The following is a 14,670-nucleotide window of genomic DNA, read 5'->3' on the forward strand; positions in this document are numbered from 1 at the left end:
TACAGTTCTAAAATCTGATATAAGTCTAACAGTAACTACCAAGATTCACTTCTTGAAACTCTCATCTCTCAATATGATTGACGTAATCCGAAGAAAAGCATACCATCGAGTTCCTCCAATCTCACTTTGCAATCTCCTCTCATCTGCACAAAGAACAAAAACGAAAAAGAGATTAGCTTTTAGATTCTCTTAACTTTCTGAGTTTAAAGTAAAAAAGAACGCCTTTAGTTCTCTTTCGACAAGTACCTGAAGATGCAGAGTGTAGAAGATCCTTGCAGTGGAAGAAACCGAAGAAGAAACGCTTATGACATCAAGCCCGTTTTGTTCCAACCTAAGCAACATGTCAGAGATAGATGCCCATTTTGATGTAGCAATCTGGACAGCTATCTCTGTGTCGGTGATCCAATTTGCTGCGAACGTTTGGGAGGAAGAATCTATCGAGTCCATCTTTGCTCTATTTCCCAGCTGTTCTTGCTGATGATTCAAAGTCGCTGTTTTTCTGGAGATTCTCTTCAGGAGCTCTTCTTTCCTCCTAGACAAACGTTGAAGCTCTTGCTTCTGCTCTGGTATATACTTAACCACACCTGATACCGTCATTGGAATGCTCAGCTTCCTCTGCATAAAATAATCACAAATCAAAAAGGGTTTTCTTTGGTGTGAATCTATTTATAGTATATTATAAATTCCATTGCAAGATTACAAAACCTAATCTTAATTGATGGATTTTTTAGAAGTTAATTAGAAACAGTTTCTTTCAATCACAAACCTTTTGGTCAGAAGGAGGCAAGAGGGCACGAAGTGAAGAGTATAAGGCGTTTAGCTTTCTACGGCGGTCGCGTTCGCTTGCATTGTGATTCAGTTTCTTCTCAAAAACCGTTCCTCGATCTTCTTCTTCTTCCTTCTCTTGACCATTGTTACTGTTACTATTAGTACCATAGCTATGACTAAGACTCATATGATGATGATGATTGATACTATAGCTCTTGGAATCATCTGATTGATCCAAAGAAGGATAAAGGAAAGAAGGAAGATGCAAAGTAGGAGAGAAGGAATCAGCTTGAGACAGCCATGGATACTCCATTGTTGAAGCAGGACACCATTCTTGTTGCTTATTTGGAAACAATGGTGCTAAGGCATACATTATTGTCCTCTCAATAATCAGAAGAATAACTAGAGAGATCTTAGAAAAAACAAAAAGAATAACTAGAGAGAGAAAGTAGATGAGAGAGGGAGAGAGAGAGACTTTGATGATGATGATGATGATGAAGAAGAAGGGGGAAGATGATAAGACCGAATTTGAGATGGAATCTACATATGTAGCTAGTTGTATCTCCAAGTAGTTAGTTTTTATAGCTCCATGTTCTATGGAAGTTTCTTTAAGCTTTTTTAAGTGTCGTCTTACACTCCACACGCAGTCTCGTGCCAGAACGAGTAGGGCACGGGCTTTTCGTACAACATTATCTATATCCTATTCTTCCCTCAATAATTACAACAAACTCGATGATCGAGGTTTCCTTCAAGACTATATTAATTTAAATTTAGATTCATAGATTAATTAAATTGGTTATTTTTTAATTAAGTAAAGTTAGAACTTTTAAAGCTATCTATAAATAAATAATAAAATTTTCTATTAACCAACCTAAAAACTGTTAAATGATAAAATTTTCTATTAACCAACCTAAAAAAATGTTATCATTACATCATCCACTTTTTCATCGATCAGTTATATTCTGAAATGTGAACGCAGGCAGTTTTAGGGTATCTGCATTTGATCCTTTTCACTTAACATATTCATACATGTATGCATACATGGCATCATATGAAATTTCTTCTAGATTTCATATATATATATATACATATATATTAACTTATAAATGAAAGGATCAAACGCAGATACCCTCAAACTGCCATCCATCCATCACATTATCATATTTTCTTTTACTTCTAATAAATAAATTATTTTTATTAATCTCATATTTGTATGTTTTCTGGTATTAGTGTAATTTTTTGTTAGAGCATCTCCAATGTATGACTTTATATTTTTATCTTTTTTGGAGTAACTCCAAAATGGAGTTGTATTTTACTCTAATGTAAGATTCATTTTTACTCCAAAATAGAATTATAACTAAAAAAATAGAGTTTCTCTATTTTTTGCTCTATATATGGAGTAACTCCATTTTTTACTTCATTTTGGAGTGAGATTTGGAGTAGGATTGGAAAGAATCTTGCTCCAAACTCTATTTTTCAATGAAATTTGCACTAGGGTTGGATATGATCTTAATTTGATTTAACCATCTTAAGTATTTATTATTCAGATCCATATAAACTAAAACATTGCTGTAGTTTTCCTTTCATTACTAGAAAGTTATAAATAATGAATTAACAAAAGAAAAGTTAGAAACCTAGACGTAATGACACTACCAAATTTCGAATGATATAATCAGTGACGTTTTATCATTTTTTGTGTCATCACTTTCTTTCTTTTAAAAAACTACTATATACATATGAGAATATTATGCCAGTTTAGTTGTATTCTAATCCCATTTTAACTATATACATAAGCTTATGGTTTTATATTTTGTATTATTGATCTTCATGTTAGGGTTTATCGGATTTCTATTCCCTATAGACGAGTTTTAAAAAATGAAAATTTATAAAAAGAGAAATTAAGGAGACGAAAGCAAAAAGAAAATTAGGTTAAAGTCTGTTTAGTCCAAATTAGCTATAATATTAAATATTCCAGGAGATTAGTTTTACACTCATCGTTAAAAGTTAAAACGGAGATTTTCTTATATGCCATAGTTGAAAGAACTTTTTACCAGTTAACCCTAGACCCAACACGGTTATAGGTACATTATATACATACCCTGTTTATGTTTTATTTATTCCTTGAACACACAAATTCAAAGTAAAATAAGAAGATCCCACTCGATGTAAAATGTTCACACACACAAGTCACAAGTGAAAAAAAAAACAAGAAAGAGGAAAGAGGGTAAAACGCACGCGCTATTTGGTCAAGGGCACGTGTCAGCTGTGAGGTCGTTCCAATGAACCACAGCTTCATGTACACATCAGCGGCCACTTCCTCTCACGCCCGATCTTAAAAAATTATTTATCTTTACTTATCTCTTCTTTTTACAAATTTTTAAAGTTCTGAATTCTTATGGAAATTAGTAAATGTATTTCGAGAATATAAACAGTAAAATGTTCTCTTTTAACTTAATCTTCCAAAAGAAAAACAAGTTTCTTTCTGTTTACTATTTAATTTTCTTATTTTTATCAATAAGTTTGAGTTTCTTAGACTAAATTAGTAAGGTTGAGTTAGCGGTTAAATTAGTGAGAAAATATATCGTGCTACGTGAAAAAAAAAATCAAAACGTAGATTATTACTTTTTGGTATTTTAGGTATTGTTTTCCAACCCTAAGAGGCTAAGCTGTTGGTTACAAAAAAACCCTAAAATGAATGTCTACAACTGAATTAAGAAAACAATAATACAAATTTCGCATATAATAAAGGCTTGACCTACTAATGGTCTCGCCTACGTTGACATTTTAATAACTAATGATTCCAAAAATAAATAAAAAATAATTATTTCAGCTAAGAGACATTGTTTTTTTTTACTTCTATTATGTTGCTTCACATATGCAAGAACATAAACAATGTTATGAAAAGAATTTTCCCATTTAAATTGCTGATAAAATTTATATTAGAATTGATTTATGATTTCTTTATTTATTTTTCTCTACTTTTTCAACATTATTTGATTTAATTTCTTTCAAATCAGTCATGATTTTCTTGTAAAAAAGTTATTAAAAAACTACAATACCAGTTGACAAAAGAATAAAATAAATACTGTACAACCATCTTCCCCTAAAAAGAAAGTAGAAGACAAAAGAATGTTATTTAACCTTTTGGCAAAAAAAAAAAAAGAATGTTAAATTGATGATGGTTAGCACGTCTGCGACAAGCCAGAAAATATATTCCTATGCATCAAAAGTAAATGGAAACTATAGTTTTGCTACTATTGTTGTTAAGCCGTCCATTTGTTTATCCGACTATAGTGGTTTATATGAAAAATGCTGTTGGGACTTACTAAAACTCTTTCAAGTATTCGCAGTTTTATTATGTTTGAGTTAACAATTATTATAGTACATTTAAAATAAATTAATGGTTGCATAAAAACAAATCTTTTACCCAAAATCTTTTTACATATATTGTGATTGTGAATGCAAATGTAATGAAAATTACATATAGTCTTTTGTATTTTGTACCCGCCTGGCTGCCTTCACAGTTTTAAATGATTTTTGATTAAAAACACAGAAATGTTGTATGTTTTTCTTAAAAACACAAAAATTATAATAAAACGCAAACACCAAAAGTTTGTAGTATTTTAATATAATAACCATAGGATGGATTAATATTCTTATTAATTAAAAAAAGAACTAAAATGGAGTAATATTCTTGCATAATCAAAATAACCAAAATGCCATCTCATCATAGACAGAAACAGAGAGAGTTGTCTTGGAAAGAACAACAATGACATCTCACCATAAGATCTAGCATAGTCCGAACATATTACTATATATATATGGTGCGTATAAAGTAGTTACAAAAAATCACTATTGAGAAATTCTCATCCCCCAAAATTAAGGTCCTAAGGAGTCTTGATGAATAGGAGAAGGAACAAACATAGGGAAGCTATATATGTTGTGACTGAATGAATGTTCATCTAAATCTGCGTTTTGTCTCTCCATAAGCAACCACCCCAAGGACTGTTATGGAGTAGCCGCCAATCCCCATAACCGTAACAGGGTTTTGAAAGATCAAGATCGAAATCACCACTGCAACTGCTCCTTTAGCATTTCCAAGAACCTGCACAATCAGTTGAAATTGTTAGCCTTGTTATCTCTAAGATGTTTAGGAATCGAGCTCTTGGGTGAGAAAAGGAGACTGAGAGAGAGGGAGATGCAATTAGGTTAACCTGGAGAGTGAGGGCGCTAGTGTGTTTGGTAACCAGAAAATTCAACAGATTGGCTGAGTAAGCCATTACCGAGTTAACCAGAAGAAGTATCCACATGTACTGATGTTGTTTTGCAAGCGTCAAGGTCACGCTGATCACGTCCGGTTCCATGACAAGCGTGACGGGAAGAAGAGCTACGACAGCTATTGGGGACATATACAACATCAAATTCATCGAGTTCAATTTTTCCCTGCAGGAGAACCAAAAAAAAAAACAGAATCTAGTATACTGTATATATAAAGATGTTGGTGTTTGTGGAGATGAATATCGTTGGTTGGTAACAATTTAGTTCCATGAGTTAAAATGTTAACCTGAAAAAGTGATGTATTACAACATTCTACCTAACAAACCATTTATGAGATTTCTTGATTAGTTAACTAAAGTTAGAATCTAAGTTCTGTAGGGTATAATATTTACCCTTCTGAAGAAAGTAAGATGCCTTGAAGAACAGATTTAAAAGCTCTTGCCGCCGTAGCACTAATGCACATAATGAAACCAAACCAGTGAAATCCTGGCTCACCCTGCAATATAAAAATTCGTGCTTTAGATCAACAATCATAAGCACACAAAAATAACACCGAGATCGTCTCTTCGAAATGACACAAACCCAAGAAAAAAGGAAGCAAGGATATGATATTAAAACCACTTGATAAACTTCTAAGATATCACCTTTGCAGGAGAGCACAAAGGTTAGATCCCAAAACGATGTTCTAGCAAATTCTACACCTGATTAAACCATAAAAGGCTGAAGCTTTTTAGATATAACACAAGACTCAAAAGTTCAAGACCCGATTTTGAAGTTTTTTCTTTGTCCAAGTTTAGGCCTTTCACATTGACATCGATGAATCATCTTACTACACGGATCAGTCATCTGAATCCAAATTCGGACAGCACATTCATTTACCTCAAAATACGTAAGAAAAAACCATGAATCCAGGATCAAAACTCAAATCTAGGAAGGTCATTTCACTAAGCATCACCCAAAATCAAACAGCCTAAACATTGGCATTGTTATTGGGTAAGAGAAATGAAAACAGAGGAAGGACTAAAAAAAGCTTTACCCCACTGGCGATGACGACGCCAGCGACGACGGGGACGAGAGCACCATAGGTAACCCAAGCTTCTCGCTTAAGGGTCATGAGGTAAGCGAATAGAGCTGTGAAAAACGGCGTGGTAGCACCGACGGCTTGATTGAAAGAGACGGGGAGGTAACGGAGGGAAATGTTGCCGCCGACGACAGAGGCACAGAAGACGATGCTGAGAGTCGAGACCTTGAGGAATTGGGAGCGAGATTTGAGGGATTGGAGGGGCACGAGCTTGAGGAAGACGATGGAGATGTAGCTGAGGATTGCGCAGGCGGACATGTGACACATTGTGAGGAAAATCGGGAATTTGAAGCCGTAATTGGAGAGGAGGAACTTGTTCAGGAGAAGAACTCCGATGTTCGAGGAATACCACGAGATGATAAGGGTCGATATGAACAGTGTCTGCTTCTTCGACGACGACGACGACATTATTCTTGTGTTTACTGATCTGGGTTTCCTCTTCTTCCTCGTCGAGATCGAGATTCGTTGAGACTAAGGGAGAGAGAGAGAGAGAGAGAGAGACAACGAGAGAAATCAGGTCCTCACTTCAAACATGGAACGGCAAGGACAAAGCCCAGATGAAAATGAAGAAAAACTCAAGCCTTTTCTTTTTCCTTTTGTGTAATTATTGTTTTTTTTTTCTGGCTCGTCACGTTTTATTTCTGGAACGTTATAATTTAAGACCATGATATATTTTTAGTAATAGTATTATTAGACTTTCGAAATCGATATATCACCGGTTTGTAATAAAAAAATTTACATTATGGTTGTGATTTGTGAAATTATGCTTTTTGAAAATAATTATGTTCATGTATACCCCATTTTATAACATTTATTATAATTCTTGCTTCTTGTATTGTGGTAAATATATTCAAACCCGAATTAGTCCCATGTACCGCGGGAAGAAAAAGTTTGAAGAGAGATACATTGGATAATCAAGGTGAAATTAGAAATTGCTACATTAAATTTGTTTTGGACTAGTCCAAATTGGATTCATTTTAGAGCATCAGCAATGCTATCATCGATTTAAGAATGCTTAACAATAAAATAATATTAAATTTAAGAAAGAAGAAAAAAAGAAAAAAATAAAGAAAAAGAAAAAGAAAAGAGAGAAAATGAAGAGAGAGAAAACAAACACCAATAAACATCGCTTCTTTTCTATCGGTTCAATAAATAAACTCCACGTGCCTTATAAGTATCGATGCTTATTGGTCTTATTTAAGCAGCGATTCTTCAATTTATTTTCATTTTAGATTTATTTTTTGGGCTAAGCAAGCATTCCTGTTGTGGATGCTCTTAGTATCTAAACCGAAGACCTCCAATATTTATGTCGGTTAGATAGATCTACTCCCAAATGGCATTAATGTGTAAATAGTGTGAAATCAGAGGCAAAATTCCTGAAAGTATTCTCATCTATTTGACACAGCTAAATGGTCAACTAAAATCACATCCCAAAACTTTTCTTCTTCTTTCGATCTCTTTGAAAAGTTTTTTCTTTTTATTTTTTTCAATCTGTAAAACGTTTCAGCGATGTCAGGTTACCCTCCGACGAGCCAAGGTTACGGTTACAATTACGGTTACGGCGGCGGAAATCAACCGCCGCCACCTCAGCCACCTTACTCCTCCGGCGGAAACAATCCTCCGTATGGTTCATCGACCTCCTCTCCTTACGCTGTACCCTACGGCGCACCGAAGCCGCCTTCCTCTTCCGCGCCGCCGTACGGATCTCCAAAGCCTCAATCTTCATCATCGCAGTCCTACGGCGCACCCCCTCCTTCCGCGCCGTACGCGCCTTCTCCAGGGGACTATAAGCCGCCAAAGGAGAAACCTTACGGAGGTTACGGCGATTATGGAGCTCCTCCACCGCCTGGGCCTTCAGATTACGGAAATTACGGTGCTGCCCCTCGTCCCACGCCGTCTGGGCACGGAGGATACGGAGCTACTCCACCGCCTGGGATTTCTGAATATGGGAATTACGGTGCTCCAACTCGTCCAGCGTCGTCGGGACACGGCGGATACGGAGGTTATCCTCCTCAGGCCTCTTATGGAAGTCCTTTTGCTTCCCTGATTCCGTCGGGTTTTGCTCCGGGAACGGATCCGAACATAGTGGCTTGCTTCCAGGCTGCGGATCAAGACGGTAGTGGATTCATTGACGACAAGGAGCTTCAAGGAGCTCTCTCTTCTTATCAGCAGAGATTCAGCATAAGAACTGTTCATCTTCTTATGCATTTATTCACCAACAGCAATGCCATGAAAATCGGTGAGTTTTTTTTCTTCTACATTCTTTGATTTTTTTTAACCCAAACTTCCTATAGTTTCGACAATGATTGGACTTGTTGTCACTTAGAAAGATGTAAAAGCTCAAAAATTTCTTCTTCATAGTAGTAAAATTGGGTCGTAGAGTCAGCATTTTTCTATTAGCATGTTGGTCAAATAATCAAAGTTCTATGTATAACCAGTCTCCCTTGAATTACGTGCAAAAGAGTGCTCACCGTTTCTATTATCTAGTCTGTGTGGAACTTGATTTCATTTTCTTACCTTTAGTTGAGATCATAAATAATCATTCAAGTTGCGTTCTTTTATCTCTTGCTAGCCTGGTTTTGATATGCTGTCCTGTAGTGAATTAAGAAACCTCCATGTTGCAGGGCCTAAGGAGTTTACTGCACTTTTCTACAGTCTTCAGAACTGGAGAGTAAGTTGAATTTGATTTAGTAGCATAGCAAGAGAAGTTGAATTTCACACTCATGTGGTTGGGTTTTGGTTTTTGGTTCAGTCCATTTTTGAGAGGTCTGATAAGGACAGGAGCGGGAGAATAGATGTAAATGAGCTGAGAGATGCGCTTTTGAGTCTTGGGTTTTCAGTTCCTCCTGTGATTTTGGATCTGCTGGTTTCCAAGTTTGACAAAAGCGGAGGCAAGAACAGGGCCATTGAATATGACAATTTCATTGAGTACGTTATTCCTTCCATACTCTCTCGTTTAATTCTTCTTGCTCTATTTCTCGTTGCTTATGAATCTCTGCTTTTCCTTGATGATGCAGGTGCTGTCTCACTGTTAAGGTACGTTATTCATTCACTCTACTGCTGTCTCATACAACTCATAGATCATCAGTTCAGTGCTTTTAGGTCACTGGAACCTTTTTAGTTCTGGGAAATTAGTCTTGGGGAGAGTTGAACTCAATCTTGTTATCCAAGTCCATTATTATAAGTTTGTTAATTTTGTCAAATGTGGTTGAAGTTTGGGGTTTCAAAAACAGCAATGAGTTCAGTCATGTGTTGTGTGATTTGTCGTCCTTAGGACAAGCAGCCTGATCAAAATTGTTTGGTGATCCGACTTTCACCTTTAAAAGTAAGTAGTTTGATTCTGTAAGGTGATGGAAATTTCAGGGACTGACAGAGAAGTTCAAGGAGAAGGACACAGGATACTCAGGCTCAGCTACTTTCACATACGAAACCTTCATGCTCACCGTCCTCCCCTTCCTCATCGCATAAGGGGTTACTTATAACGATAACAGATTTTCAGTTTTTTTGTGTGTATGTTCTTTGCTGTCTGAATGAGCTTTTCCAGTCTAGTTGAATTCCAGAGTTTAAAACAAATGTGAAATGTAAAGCTGTTGTGGTACAAAAGAATCAAACAACTCATATATTATGGTTGATTATTACATCTTTGTTTATTGGTGGTATACATATAGAAAAGAAGAAAAGAATACATATATCCGCAATTGCTTTGTTTCTGACTTTTAATCAAAAGTATATTTATATATGTTCTAAAAAGAAAAGAAAAAAGTGTTATTTTTTCGAATTTTCCTTGTATGGAAATCAGGGCTCGGAGGAGCTGCCTTGTCCTAATGTAGACAAATTTAGTGTTCTGATGGAGTGGACTGTTCATTTAGATAAACCGTACGTCTATACAGCGGTTGGGCCGGTCTTGCGTTCGCCTCAAAACCCTAAATTATCAACAAAACCATGTATTTATTATTTATTATATGTATGAAAAAAAAAAAAAAGATAAGCTCAAATTTGTTCTTAATAAAAATGTTTTATGCGAGAGGGTGTATCTATTCTTACCCCGCGACGAGCATCCACTACAGAAACAATCTGCTCACGTGAAACAGTCCCGACCTGCATTTAGATCAAAATTTGAGTCAAAACAAACATTTCATAACAATATAATTTAAAGGTTAGGAATTATTGGATATACAAGAGACCTTGTTGATGATGGTCCAAATAACATCTTCCGTGCAAGGAGGAGTCGTGAGCGAACCACTATATTCATAGAATTTTGTAAGATCCCATCCGAACTCTCTTGGATCTATTTTTCCTATGCTTGCCTTTCCACCTTGTATGTCTGCGATCGAGTTGATCTTGTCCATTATCTGTCAGACATTTTTAACAACACACAAGCCAATAATTAATAAGCTGAGAGTTTTAATAACGAAACAAAAAAATAAACATATGACATACATAATTAAAACCCGCGCCGGGTAAAAAATAAAAATAAAAAAATTACCCGTGAAATGAAAGCATTCGGTTTTCCTTCTCTAAAGAGAACTCCGATAACTGCTAAGTGTCCTTCTTTGCTTTTATGTACCATGTGAAGTTCCATGGCCAATCTTAAATAAAAACAAATCCACGTATTAGCTCCAATGTAAACTTATTGTCTATCTTTTGTTTTAATTGTTTACTTACCTTTCTCCATTAAGGAAATGCTCTGAAGGCGCGTGCCAATGGCTTTGAACCAATTTATAGTCGGTCTTATTGATCACGACCTTCCCTGCGTCGTCTTCCCATGAAACCTGATACATGTACAATAACATATCAATCTTGCGGGCTAATAAAAAAAAAAAAAAGAAGAGAGTTTATTCTAGGTTTTATTTTTTCACTTCAATATATTAGTAATTAATTACCATGATGTCGTATCCACGGTTCTGAAGAGTAGCTACTACTGGTTTGTAATATGTCTCAATAAGCTCTGTAGAATTGTGAACTACGCGAGCTATTTTTGGAGAAAGATCGATTGGTGATTGCCTCTTCCCCGTCCCGCAAATTCTCCATTCTTTCTTGATAGTACTCCATTTCGAGGGATCGGCTTCTTCTCCTTTTCTGTAATGAAATTCTGTCTCCGTCTCATCTACAAATGATGAGGAGAATAAGCAAGAGTCATAATCACTCTCAGAGTTTTGCATTGATTAAGGTTTATCAAATCATACAAAACACTCTAATTAATTAACACACGATATCACCATAGGATGGACCGTGAATTTATTAAACGGTTTTACATCATCGTATCAGTTAGGAATCCGATCGCTAATGCATGTTCTATATTTTTTCCTATCTGTTTGTGGGATCCAAAATGGTAACAATCATATGACGTTCAAGGATAAGAAAATTTACCGGCTGCTAGAGATGAAGAAGAAAGAGCAAGAAATGTTACAAAAAGTATAATCGTTTTCATCTTTTGTTTTTTAAATCTTTTTCTTCTCAGAAAATTGTATTCTTACCTTATTTTTTTTCTTTTATCTCTTATATAGAATTTTATCGTCGCCAAATTTGGGAGGTTGTCTAAAAACATCAGTAATTCATTCTAAGGTTGAAAACTATTATTAATCTCGGTTTCTATTTTAATATGTGATAGACCTCTCTTTTTTTTAATGGTTAAATTGGGTGATGATTCTATTACCTCTCTCTCAATAGCCTTATTACTGAAAGAATGGGGTCTAACTTTAAGTCAAATTTTCTCCGCATTTTTATCTGAGTTGTGATTAATTGTTTAGTTTTTTTACTAATTCAAGAGAAAGTGAACAATTCTCTTTTAGAGAAGCTTTTAATAGTAAACTTTTTAGAAAATGTTACAGACCCATTTTTGGACAATTATTGGATTTATATCACTTTGATTTGTAATCTTTAGGTTATGTAAACTATGTTAAGATTTAGCGACTTCAGGGTATGTATAATTACATTCTAACCGACACTTTACACCACTAAAAACGATTTTACATTGAAAATGATGAAGCTGAAGTAGAAAACACGACACAAATGACAGCCTATGAACCCTAATAATCATGTTCGGAGCATTTGTCCGTAAAATGTCGAATTGTAAAAGAATGGACCCAATATTATTACAATGATAATTCTTATCCTCTCTTTTGATCTGTCTATTGTCGAATAGGAAGTAATCACTATTGAGATTTGTCTCCTTCTTTGGAGTTATCTTTGTCTTGTTGCTTAAAAGCATCGTATACAAGAACATAATAATGGAGAAGCCACATGCTACGACTATGGCCTAGGGAAACCATCACGTTTCCAAACTTGGAGATAGGGTGCAACAAAACTTTATGTCTATTAAAAAAAAAAAAGGAAAAAATGTTTATGGTTCTTCTCATCTTGTATTACGACTTCATTACGGAGACGTCTATTTCGAGCCGGGTTTTTAGCAAACTCAAAACTAGATAGTTCACCTAGTATATATAGTCTTAATTGAGGTTAGTCTATACTTGTTCCCTTTTCTTGAAAAAAAACAAAAAACCACTGATTGATGGACTGATGATGGCTACAAATTTCACTAAGGAAGTTTAACAACTAACCCCAAAATAGATATATTTTTAAGGAAACCCGTACAGGCCACTAGAGAAAAGCTATATGTAAACGTCATGATGACATCTAAACGAGAAAGATAAGAACTTTATCAGACATAACTAACTCGTGAAACTTCTCTCAAGTCTCAAGTTTATATATATACTACACACAGAGGCACAGCCTTAGAGAGCGACTTCATACAGACCACACTCTGAACTAACTCAAAACTCTGTTCCATTTTCTACAACAGAAAAAGAAGGAAAACAAAAAAGAGAACAGAGCCCTTTCAATGGCGGAAACTTCTGTAACTGTCGTCGCGACCAAACGCCATGCTCTCGATCCTTACATCAAGATCCTTCAGAGTCGATCAAATGACATTGATGTCTCATTTTCCTCTTACCTCAAGCCAGAAAACAACAACGAACCACAGCAACAGCAAAAGGAGCAAGAAGATACTGAGCTAAGCATATTCGAAGCTCGAAGTTACTTCAGCGAAACCGGAAGCAACAACAGATCACAGACGAGGAATCTTAGTGGTCCAAGATTCTCATCGGTTTCATCTGCAAAAGTTTCTTCTTTTACCGTGGGTCACACGGCATCCTCTGAAGCTAGCTGGAACAGCCAAACCGGTTTGCTCTGTAACAATAACGGGCAAGGATCGGACCGAGATGGACGTGGAAGCAGCAAGAAAGGAGTTAAATCAGGACCCAGATGGTTTTTCAGACGCAGGACTTGTCCCTGTTCTAGCTCCAAGTCGGTTCAGGTCCAAGAAACCAAACCAAGATTCGCCGAGCCCAAAACCGGTTCTGAACAAATCGTGTTGAACCGAATCGCTCATCATAACCATCAGACGATATCTTCGTCAGATCCCATCAGATTAACAATCCCTGCAAACACCGTGTCTCGGTCCATCGATTACGCGGCAAACGGAGAATCTAGAGCTCCCGTAAGCAATTTCAGCTTTCCGACTCTAAACGAAACCTCACAGACATCGGAAAAACCCATGAATCCGGCTCTGAATCCGATCAAACCGGCTTTGAATCAAATTGGACCGATTCTTCATCCGGTTAAACCGGTTCTGAATCCGACGAGTCCCAAGGGAGTTATTACAGACGAAGAAGCTGCGAGCGACGCAAGCTCCGATCTCTTTGAGATTGAGAGCTTCTCTACTCAACACGTAGCTCGTCCTTGGGCCCCACCTGCGGCTGATCTCGTCCGGAACTCGATAGATGAGACCGCGACTGAATATGGTTACGAGCCGAGTGAAGCAAGTGTCACTTGGAGCGTTACGACCGCCGAACCGGCCTCGGCGGTTGCGGCTAACTTCTCAAGAATAGGCTTGACGCAGTCGCCTCTGGCGTTTGGCGGTTGCGATAAAAGGAGAACGGGGTTGTTGAGCTGTCGTTGTGAAAAAGCGGTTGTGGTTAGCGGCGGCCAGCGTTTGGTTCAACCGCTTAAGAGCGTTAGGTTTCAGAACGATGTCGCGGAAAAGGTGTTGTGCAACAACGGCAGTTCTAAGTTAAGCTTGACGAGTCGAGCAGTGTTGGATTCCGAATCTTCGTTTTTGGTTTAGATCCGGTTTACTCCATTATCTTGGTGTGTTTTGGGTGCTTGTCCTGTAAAATTGCTCTGTTTTATTTTTATACTTGTGTTTTCAAGACTGTGAGGTAAAAAAAAATCAATGTGAATCAAGAAATTAATTCCTATATACATAATGAACCGCTAATTTATGAGATTGATCCAATATTATCTATAACCTCCTCTCGTTTTGGTTTTGATGTTCAGTTTATAACCCCCTCTCATTGGTACTATAAGGTATTATGATGTCACTCATGAGTTAGGCCCGTGCATGAAGTGAATGAAGATGGTGCTAATATCGTAAATGGTTGGTCTCAAAAGGACTTTGCCGTTGCGTGCACGACGTCGTTATGGTATGGACGGTTCTTTAGGGATAAGACAAGTTAGTTTGGTCAATTGACATTTTTTCTTTC

The 14,670-nt window shown here is 36.6% G+C and overlaps 5 protein-coding genes across 5 annotated transcripts; 2 read left to right on the forward strand and 3 right to left on the reverse strand.

Moving 5' to 3' along the window:
• Positions 1 to 23: 23 nt before the first annotated feature.
• Positions 24 to 1,285, reverse strand: LOC18018725 (transcription factor bHLH101). The gene is made up of 3 exons (XM_006398808.2): positions 767 to 1,285; positions 247 to 615; positions 24 to 143 (listed from the first exon to the last, which is right to left on the reverse strand). Exons 1-3 carry the CDS (start codon positions 1,139 to 1,141, stop codon positions 69 to 71), a joined length of 819 nt encoding a protein of 272 aa, XP_006398871.1. The 5' UTR covers positions 1,142 to 1,285; the 3' UTR covers positions 24 to 68.
• Positions 1,286 to 4,467: 3,182 nt separating this feature from the next.
• LOC18018726 (UDP-URONIC ACID TRANSPORTER 1) lies at positions 4,468 to 6,678 on the reverse strand. The gene is made up of 4 exons (XM_006398809.2): positions 6,083 to 6,678; positions 5,439 to 5,542; positions 4,983 to 5,211; positions 4,468 to 4,873 (listed from the first exon to the last, which is right to left on the reverse strand). The coding sequence occupies exons 1-4, from the start codon at positions 6,533 to 6,535 to the stop codon at positions 4,727 to 4,729; spliced, it is 933 nt and encodes a 310-aa protein (XP_006398872.1). The 5' UTR covers positions 6,536 to 6,678; the 3' UTR covers positions 4,468 to 4,726.
• A 796-nt stretch (positions 6,679 to 7,474) lies between these two features.
• On the forward strand, positions 7,475 to 9,775 carry LOC18018727 (probable calcium-binding protein CML50). The gene is made up of 5 exons (XM_006398810.2): positions 7,475 to 8,366; positions 8,752 to 8,798; positions 8,880 to 9,055; positions 9,145 to 9,163; positions 9,491 to 9,775. Exons 1-5 carry the CDS (start codon positions 7,637 to 7,639, stop codon positions 9,593 to 9,595), a joined length of 1,077 nt encoding a protein of 358 aa, XP_006398873.1. The 5' UTR covers positions 7,475 to 7,636; the 3' UTR covers positions 9,596 to 9,775.
• Positions 9,776 to 9,816: 41 nt separating this feature from the next.
• LOC18018728 (alpha carbonic anhydrase 3) lies at positions 9,817 to 11,596 on the reverse strand. The gene is made up of 7 exons (XM_006398811.2): positions 11,498 to 11,596; positions 11,011 to 11,234; positions 10,793 to 10,899; positions 10,614 to 10,716; positions 10,312 to 10,479; positions 10,172 to 10,225; positions 9,817 to 10,050 (listed from the first exon to the last, which is right to left on the reverse strand). The coding sequence occupies exons 1-7, from the start codon at positions 11,556 to 11,558 to the stop codon at positions 9,964 to 9,966; spliced, it is 804 nt and encodes a 267-aa protein (XP_006398874.1). The 5' UTR covers positions 11,559 to 11,596; the 3' UTR covers positions 9,817 to 9,963.
• Positions 11,597 to 12,897: 1,301 nt separating this feature from the next.
• On the forward strand, positions 12,898 to 14,260 carry LOC18018729 (protein PHYTOCHROME KINASE SUBSTRATE 4). Its single transcript, XM_006398812.2, has one exon. The coding sequence runs from the start codon at positions 12,969 to 12,971 to the stop codon at positions 14,250 to 14,252; it is 1,284 nt and encodes a 427-aa protein (XP_006398875.1). The 5' UTR covers positions 12,898 to 12,968; the 3' UTR covers positions 14,253 to 14,260.
• The last annotated feature ends 410 nt before the right edge of the window (positions 14,261 to 14,670 follow it).

The sequence above is a fragment of the Eutrema salsugineum genome, unplaced genomic scaffold (genome assembly GCF_000478725.1).
Source record: "Eutrema salsugineum unplaced genomic scaffold, Eutsalg1_0 scaffold_2, whole genome shotgun sequence".
NCBI lineage: Eukaryota > Viridiplantae > Streptophyta > Magnoliopsida > Brassicales > Brassicaceae > Eutrema > Eutrema salsugineum.

Bases quoted from the DNA above. Each gene is read 5' to 3' on its own strand.
- LOC18018729 (XM_006398812.2), top strand. From the start codon at position 12,969: ATGGCGGAAACTTCTGTAACTGTCGTCGCGACCAAACGCCATGCTCTC.
- LOC18018727 (XM_006398810.2), top strand. From the start codon at position 7,637: ATGTCAGGTTACCCTCCGACGAGCCAAGGTTACGGTTACAATTACGGT. The intron at 8,367-8,751 runs GTGAGTTTTTTT...TCCATGTTGCAG, and splicing joins CAGCAATGCCATGAAAATCG to GGCCTAAGGAGTTTACTGCA. The intron at 8,799-8,879 runs GTAAGTTGAATT...TTTTTGGTTCAG, and splicing joins ACAGTCTTCAGAACTGGAGA to TCCATTTTTGAGAGGTCTGA.
- LOC18018728 (XM_006398811.2), bottom strand. From the start codon at position 11,558: ATGAAAACGATTATACTTTTTGTAACATTTCTTGCTCTTTCTTCTTCA. The intron at 11,235-11,497 runs GTAAATTTTCTT...CATCATTTGTAG, and splicing joins TTCTTCATCTCTAGCAGCCG to ATGAGACGGAGACAGAATTT. The intron at 10,226-10,311 runs GTCTCTTGTATA...ATCTAAATGCAG, and splicing joins TTTGGACCATCATCAACAAG to GTCGGGACTGTTTCACGTGA.
- LOC18018725 (XM_006398808.2), bottom strand. From the start codon at position 1,141: ATGTATGCCTTAGCACCATTGTTTCCAAATAAGCAACAAGAATGGTGT. The intron at 616-766 runs GTTTGTGATTGA...TATTTTATGCAG, and splicing joins TGCCTCCTTCTGACCAAAAG to AGGAAGCTGAGCATTCCAAT. The intron at 144-246 runs GTACTTGTCGAA...TTCTTTGTGCAG, and splicing joins TCTACACTCTGCATCTTCAG to ATGAGAGGAGATTGCAAAGT.
- LOC18018726 (XM_006398809.2), bottom strand. From the start codon at position 6,535: ATGTCGTCGTCGTCGTCGAAGAAGCAGACACTGTTCATATCGACCCTT. The intron at 5,212-5,438 runs GTAAATATTATA...GTTCTCCTGCAG, and splicing joins ATCTTACTTTCTTCAGAAGG to GGAAAAATTGAACTCGATGA. The intron at 4,874-4,982 runs GTTAACCTAATT...CTGATTGTGCAG, and splicing joins CTAGCGCCCTCACTCTCCAG to GTTCTTGGAAATGCTAAAGG.